The sequence below is a fragment of the Filicampus tigris genome, chromosome 6 (genome assembly GCF_054856515.1).
Source record: "Filicampus tigris isolate MCC_2025a chromosome 6, RoL_Ftig_1.0, whole genome shotgun sequence".
NCBI classification, from domain to species: Eukaryota; Metazoa; Chordata; class Actinopteri; order Syngnathiformes; family Syngnathidae; genus Filicampus; species Filicampus tigris.
In genome coordinates this window covers 4,128,119-4,136,331 of record NC_141222.1, presented here as the reverse complement: position 1 = coordinate 4,136,331, position 8,213 = coordinate 4,128,119, and the positions used below count along the sequence as shown (strand labels likewise).

Here is an 8,213-nt window from a genome sequence, read left to right as displayed (position 1 = left end):
GAAAAAAAAAAAAATATGCTTACTTTTTATGGGAAAAAAATATAAAGGTCACTCAAAGGCATTGGGAAACCAGAATTTTAGTTGTTGTTTTTTCTAAAAAAGAGCTCACTTCTTCATATATGATACATAGAGGACCAACCATTTTTAACCGATTGTGTCAGATTGCTTGACTGAAATATAATGTGCATGCTATCATGTTTTTCCAGCATGCATTTTAATCACTACATTCTAGTTTAACTATAGTTACCAAACATTAATTTATTTTACAATTGAACAAAAACTGTTAGAAAGAAAAAATCCGGACTTTATAGGGCCAACGACATGTACAAGGTATGACCACTGATAAATGAGCTTTGTTAGCGCTTAGCGGGGCTTGCCTTCCGATATGTCCTCTGGCAATGCATTGTGAGAAATGCAGGAAAGCCCGAACCTCTCTATATCAACCCATTTCCAAATCATCATGTGACTTGAGAACAGTTGTGTGTGAATATTTGGGCAAGAAGTACATTTATTGAGAGAGGTCAAGCAATACAGGTTTGACTTCTGGAAATAACATTTTAATCCTGTTTGTTTGCAGGAACACGTGATAACATTTATAGTAAAACAATCAAAAGTAAGTCCCATTTGACTGAAAAAAATCTAAGGAAAAATACTTTTACTTTTACAATTTTTACACAGCGGCAAAGGTTTTCTACAAAATTTTTTTATCTGCACAGGACTAAATTTGGGGGGATTTTATGTGGCTCTACAGTAGTTCATAGTTCATCTCAACACACCATCCATTCCTCTACTCCACAGGTGTCAAACTCAAGGCCCACGAAAGCAAATCAAGCATGTCAACTTCCATGATGCTTGGTAAACTCTGTACCCAAATGTCAAATTGTCATATGTAATAAATCATAGTTTTAAAATACTGCAAGCTCTTTCTTGCTGCGTTATGACAGTAACTTGAACAATAGTTTAACAAACAATTATTTGTGACTTCTGATTTCAAAACTATCAATCCAACACTTTGTTTTGTACTGAATAGAATAATAATGATTAAATTGATACGGTTTTACAGTCATAACGGCCCCCCGAGGGATACTATAACTACAATGTGGCTCGTGACTAAAATGAGTTTGACTTGCACAACTATGCACAGGAAGCCTTTTCTTGCTGGATGTTAGTTTTTTTGTTATCAGTATGTACAGTGTTGTCCATGTTCATCTCTTCATGAAATTGTCCAACGAAGCTGATGTCCTTTGAATGGAGTGGATATTCCTTTTCACTCTGTCCTCTAAAGAAGACGTGGCAGCACTCTCCAACTTCATGTCACTAGAGATTGAAAGATTGAAAAGAGGTGTTATTGGACAAAAACTCCACAATTTAAGACTTGATATTCCTCTTTGAAAGTAAAATCAAAGATTATTTGTGTGTTCAGGGGTGGAACGGTTTAACTTTAATACTCTATTTATATTTTAAATAAAATGCATAAGATGTTGTCCAGTGACATCAAATACAGACAGACATACCATGTTGGATAAAAAAAATTAAAAAAAAGAGCGAGAGAGAGAGACAAACGTACTGGATAAAACCAGCATGGCGGTCATGCTTGGAATTTTGTTCCCGCAGTTTTTCCTGCTCATCTTGTTTCCTGTATCTTCTCACATTATTCTCCCTGTCCTCATCTCTCTTCTTGGCCTGGTCCATCATCTCCATTCTCTTCTGCTCCAGTTCCTCTGCAGAGAGCTTCCTGCAAGAAAAACATGACAACAATCCAAAAGCTGATTAAATGCTGTTGGAGATTAGTATGACGATCTGGTTTTCTTTTACAGATAATTACATTTGTCAATCATTGACTTACAATGGCAATGCTAGTGCAAGAGCGCCAACATTCCATAATTTTTTTTATTTTTTTTTTTATATAAAGCAGTGATTCCCAAAGTGTGAACTGCCGGTGCAGTCAAGGAGGAGAGAACAACCAGAGAGATACAGAGTGGTTGTATGTGTGTATTCAGACACAGGCTGATAGCATACTGTAACTATAGGCGGGTCTACCCCATTTTTAGGGGTGCTTTAGCACTGAAAATGACATGACATGACGTGCATAAGGGCTCTCTTGCAAACGTCACGAGCAAACCCAGAAAACAGGTGAGCCGTGATTGGTTGTGGCCTGTCCCCTCAGGTATTGTGATGTTATTTTCAGTCGACAGCAAGTGGCAAAATGGCTGACCCCTGAGATGGATAAACACAGGTGGAGTTTGCTGCTTAATTCATATTCCGCAAACGCAATATTAATCAGAATGACGTTTTTAGACTAGTGGGGCTGCATAGAACTTATTTTTCGACATTTTTTTCATGAGGCAAAATAAGCAAGCTCAGTGTGTTGTTTGCTAAATATTTGTAATTTCCTTGCATCTGACTGGTCAAATTCAGACCAAAGCATTGAAATCCATAGGAAACTTATTGCATGACTTTGCGAAATGCATATTGGATGTGCCAATATCGCAACATCGATATTTTTTCGATATATTGTGCAGCCCTACTTTCTATCTATCTATAAAAGCTGACATAGGCCAATATCAAGAAGAATAAGGGGGGTGAAATCACTTGGCTATTTTACTTTACTTTAATTGCAATCAAGGCTTCCATCTAGTGCTGGGCAAAAATTCTATATCAATACGTATCGCGATAGACGCTTGATGGATATCAATAGAAAATTCCTAAAATAAAAAGGTTTGATAGGAAAAAAAAACATCAACAGCGAACCCCTAATGTGGCATTGTGCGTGTATAGGCTACGTGTAGTCGCCTCCAAACATGAAGAAGAAGCATTCGAATCCACGAAGAGCAAGCTGCTAAGCCAACGACGCGTGCATGCGACATACTCAAGCGGAACGTGAGAGTGGCGTAATTTCGTTAAAATAAATGACCAGTCCACTCAGTACAACTCTTGCATTAAGGTGATATTATGCATGCAAACCAGATTAAACACCTCTGGATGGAGAGATGGTGTACAAGTAAAGGAGTTCCCTGTCTCTGACGTGCTAGCGCCAGTGTTAGCCATGTCCGGACGTCGGCATCGCGCTCAAGTTAAAATCGGGCAAGTAAAGTATGAATGGACTATGGCAATAATGAGTCTGCTAAAAAGATAAAGTAGTCCTAAGACAGTTGGTCAATGATAACGTATGCACTGCAAGTATTAGTTCACTTACATTGTATGAGCATTGAATGAAGGCTAATGCAAGTATAGGTTGTGGGGGCTATCCAGTTTCTGGTGGAAGACTCTTGTTGATGGTATAGCCCCACTTATTCAAGAATTTTGGGGGTAAAATAATAAAATAAACACCCAACCCCTACATGCAATGACAATGGCTGTCAATTCTACGCAAATTTTTGCTATTCGCGGGTTGACCTGGTCCCTATCACCCGCGAATAGCGGGGGTCCACTGAATATGGTGTATGGTTCCACTCAAAACATCCCTCTGAGGGAAAGCACAACTCCAACGTGGGCCGTGACAAAAATGAGTTTGACGACCCTGAGTTTCCATTGTATGTCAGCACTCAATGCACACACCCTGACCAATATCCCCGAGTCTTACTTTGACACATGATTCCGCTGCCTTTGGTAACGTTCTCTCTGTGGGCTATGACCTCTGACCTCCACCTTCCTGTCGCTTCGATGGAATGAAGAGGAGTGAATGTCCCCGTTTTTTCTTGCAGGAGATCGGCTTCGACTCCTCTCATGGCGTCTTGAGCAATTCAAAGCTGAGGACTGGTATTGTTTTCCTGCAGGGATCTACAGTGTGAAGAGAACACTGAAGTGAAAGAGTTGTGGTCCACTGACAATATATGTGTGACATAACACTTTGCTGCTTACTGACCAGGAGGCCATAGCCAGGAAGATGATGGGAATGAGATTTGTTGTGAGAGGAAGTTCCATCTCGCGAATGTGACCTGAAAGACGCATTTAAGAGTAAAATTCAGATCCAAATGAGCCGATGTTCCTTAGTGATATCTGTGAAATATTTTAATTAGGTTTGAACAACTAATCAAGTTCAAATCAAACTCGCAAAGTAACGGAATGTTATTTTCAAACTGCAAAGGCTGCAATTTGGGAAATCTAAAAAACTGCTTCATTTCAGTCAGTCTTCTTTATTTTTTTTATACCGAATCAATAAAAATTTTTTTGTTTTCTTAAGTGATGTTGTTTACATATGATTGTTTCATGAAAACAGATTTGTTTGCATTATTGTTGTGGAATGACTTATAACTTATGTTTACACCACACTTGTTTGGTAGAATTTTGTGAAGTTGTCATATGGACGCTCAAAATACTGCAAGTCACACCGTTTAATAAGTTAACAACTCTAATTGAAGACAATGGCTCATTTGGCTTTATTTTACCATAAGATTAATCTACAAGAGCAAAAACCTACAAGAGCATAAATATGATGTTCAGCTCTACTTTTAATTATTAAACAACCTTGTGTACCTGTCTTTTTTGTCATCTTGTTCATCTGAACTTGAAATTGAGTGGCTCCTCTTGTGTTTCTTGTCTTTTCTTTTCTGTTTGTCTCCTTTCTTTTCCTTCTTGTCCTTCTTCCTCTTTTTCTTCTTGTCTTTCTTGTCGAGATTCTGGCGCAACTATGAAAAGGTATACAAAGTTTCACATAAAAGTGATCAAAAAGCCATCTATTCGGCAAAAATCATAGTAGAAATACTCTGCTTTCCAAGGAGCATCTTCACTGACAAAATTAAAAGAGCAATCAATCACATCTTTTTTTTTTTTACCATTTCTTTAATTTTCTTCATCTTCACTGGATTCGTCAGAACTTCTCTCTTCTTTTCCTCCTCACGCTTCCTTGAGTGCAAAATACAACCAGTGTAAAATTGTAAAATTACACTCAATCATACAAGCTTTAGTGAGAAATAAAAATACATGCCGCAGCAGGGCAATGTTTCACCTGATTACAAAAAGAGGGTCTTCCCGGATCTTGGCAGCCATGTCCAGGCTGGAGGTAGCGGCGACGGGGCTGAAGATGGAGCCAGGCAGAAGGCCAGTCTCTGCTGATGGACCACTTTCAGGCTCCTCATATTGATCAGTGATCTGCTTGTCAATGGGACGTCCCATGAGATACTCATCTCTGGACACCTGATTAGAAGGGCCCTGGTACATCCAGTCCAGACGATCATCCTTCTTTCTGGTATTGTGCAAACGATGCATAATGAGACGACCTGACATTTTCTATGTTGTGGCAAAAAGTTGTGTTCGTGAGAACTAACTTGATGGCGCCGCTTTCCTCAGCGTATCTAGTCATCTCCTCGCGGGCTCTTTCCTCCTTTAACTCCTTCTGAAGCTCCTCGATTTTCTTACGTTCGGATTCATGTTTTTGCTCGGCTTTCCAAACGCGCTCGATGTTTTTCATAGTCTGGGGGTGCCAGCTTTTCTTTAAGTTCTAGCACAAAACAAAGAGAAGCCACTGAGTATAAAATACAACTTGTAACAGAAGATGCCATTGCTGATGCGAACGGAAAGGAAATGTCATAGGTGTCATAACAGATAACACTTACCAGATCGCCGCCCCCCATTTTCAAACCTTGGTTTTAGTTATGAATTAAAACAAGAAAAATAAAGAATATATAGACTTTTTCCAAATATCGGCGGTAAACGAACGTTTTACGTTCACACGACAGTCGAGAAGCAGAGACCGACGTGCTCACAATTTGTGTGTTGAGTTGCTGTTGTGTTTCCGGTTGGAAATATTCTTCTTCCGGTATAGGTCGTGGTGCGTTCAAGGCCGTAATGTGTGTTGTGCGAATGGAACCACTCTCTAGAATCTACGTCAATATCTCAACGAAACGTGGAAAAAATAATGAAGAAAAATCAAAAGATTGTTATATGTATGTTATTTATTATTGTTGAATCCGTTGATTTGTACGAGGAAACCCATGGACACAATGATACAACGATAAAGCAACGATATCATGACTGGTGTTGTCAACTGTAATCATTGTTCAGGGAATTTTGCTAAAAGTTGCGAAATGACGTTATATATGTTTAGTTAAAATTTGATTCAATTAATATAGCAAACAAGCCAGCAGAGAACGATGTTTTTAGGTGAATGCTAGACTAGCTTGATTTTATTAATTTTTTTATTAGCAGGGAGTGAGCTGCATTTCTATCATTATCTATTTCGGTATATGTGACTTTGTGACTTCCTAACCAAATAATTGCTCTGTGAACTATCCATGCATTTTTCTAAATACAGCTTGTCCCCATTAAAATGGGCTGAAGCCAGGGGCGGAGCCATGGGTGAGCCTGGGTGTGCACAGGCCCAACCAGATTGACACACTGTCCACCCAGTGAGATCTTGAAAGATATCATTTTAAATTTTTAGCAAATTATTATCACCCTCCTAAGGCCCAAGCTGTTTTTTACATACATTCTTTAATTTCTTTTTGCTATTTGGGCTTATTGGAACCTAATTAGAAGATAAACTAAGCATCATCTTTTAGTTTTTGTATTGTATTGTACTGTATTTTGACTGTAGTATGTAATACTCTTCTGAGACCACAAGATGGCAGTGTAATTGACCACATACTGTACGTGTCCAAAATACCTACAGTTCCACAGAGCTAGAAAGTGCTGTCCACATATGTGGCCACTAAGCCTTAGGAGGTTAAATAATTTTTGAATTTGTGTTTCCTTGTGTGTGTTTTTTTTATTTTATTTTATTTTATTGAATATTAAGAATGTCATAATTGTGGTTGTCTAAGGAAGATCTGAACTTCATATTATTCAGTTCATCATTTTATTTGAATATACAATGTGTCGGGACAGGAGGATTGTGCTCAGTGAGAGAAATATTCAGGCCCACCCTAATTTTTCCAGGCCCACCCATAGCCACGTCCTGGCTCCGCCTCTGGCTGAAGCATATTCCAACTGACTTTGGGCGAAGTAAGGTCCACTGATAGTGTAGTGGTACACACGCCTGAGTTGTGTGCGGGCAGCGTGGGATCGATTCCCGCTCAGTGACAGTGTCTATGTGTGCCCTGCGACTGGCTGGCGACCAGTTCGGGGTGTAGTCTGCCTTCGCCCATTGACGGCTGGGATAGGCTCCAGCAATTCCCTGCGACCCTGTATAGGATAAGCGGTTTGGAAGATGACATGACATGACATGACTTTGGGCGAAGTACACATGGACTGGTTGCATGCCAGTCGCATGGCAGGGTAAAGCAACCTTTCACTCACATTCACACAATTAATAGTCTTCAGTGAACCTACAACGATGTTTTGGAAACGTGACAGGAAGCCAGAGTACGTGGAGAAAAGAACATGTCAACTATGCACAGGAAGGCGATAGCCCAGCTTGGAATCCCCAGGTTACCAAAGTGTGATCGATGCATACCTTCGACCCCCTTAAACAAAGCAATTCTTGTCATACACCTATCAATGAGATATATACAAGAACAAGTTAAAGTTTGCAAATAATAACAAAATAACTTTTTTTTGGAGTCAGGCAGTCCTCTCTCCAATTTGTCCTAAATGCTGCTGCTTGCCTTCTAACTGGAGCTCGGAAGTCGGAGCACATAACCCTAATTCTGGCCTCCCTTCACTGGCTGCCAGTGCATTTTAGGGTTCATTCTAAGATGCTTCTATTTGTTTACAACTCTTTCAAAGGCCTCGCCCCGGCGTACCTTTCCGAGCTCCTCCACCCTTACGCACCTTCCCGGAGCCTCAGGTCTGCGGACCAGGCGCTACTCGAGGTGCCAAGGACTACGCGGTTCCTCAGAGGGGATCGAACCTTCTCTGTTGCTGGTCCTTCCCTTTGGAATGACCTTCCATTGAATGTTTGGCAAGCGCCCTCTCTGGACATTTTTAAAACCCGTTTGAAGACACATTTCTTTAGCTTTTAATTCGCCATGAGACTGACAGTTTCCTGCTATTTTCCAGTGTCTATTGTATATAGTATTTTGTGTTAATTTATGCTTTCACTTGTTATATTATTGCTATTTTGTTGTTGTATGTTAAGTGCTTTGTAACAACTGTAGCTGTTGTGAAATGCGCTATATGAATAAAGTTGTATTGTATTGTATTGTGAGGATAGCATTTAAATGGCAAAACAAAATGAAATTAATTCACATGTACACCGTTCTTTAATTTTTTTAATTAGTTATAGAGGACATTAATGTTAAACAATATTACACCACATCATCACCATCATTTTT

The 8,213-nt window shown here is 39.6% G+C and overlaps 1 protein-coding gene across 1 annotated transcript; it reads right to left on the bottom strand.

Annotated features, from left to right (window-relative positions):
- Window positions 1-467: 467 nt before the first annotated feature.
- On the bottom strand, window positions 468-5,745 carry cwc25 (CWC25 spliceosome associated protein). Its single transcript, XM_086034705.1, has 9 exons — window positions 5,556-5,745; window positions 5,268-5,440; window positions 4,949-5,185; window positions 4,776-4,845; window positions 4,477-4,628; window positions 3,866-3,938; window positions 3,584-3,780; window positions 1,568-1,735; window positions 468-1,317 (listed from the first exon to the last, which is right to left on the bottom strand). Exons 1-9 carry the CDS (start codon window positions 5,571-5,573, stop codon window positions 1,206-1,208), a joined length of 1,200 nt encoding a protein of 399 aa, XP_085890831.1. The 5' UTR covers window positions 5,574-5,745; the 3' UTR covers window positions 468-1,205.
- Window positions 5,746-8,213: the final 2,468 nt, after the last annotated feature.

Excerpts from the sequence above, each read along its gene's own strand:
- cwc25 (XM_086034705.1), bottom strand. Across the intron at positions 5,186-5,267 it reads GAGGAAAGCGGCGCCATCAA|AAAGAAGGATGATCGTCTGG; the intron begins GTTAGTTCTCAC and ends GCACAATACCAG. Across the intron at positions 4,846-4,948 it reads GACCCTCTTTTTGTAATCAG|GAAGCGTGAGGAGGAAAAGA; the intron begins GTGAAACATTGC and ends TTTGCACTCAAG.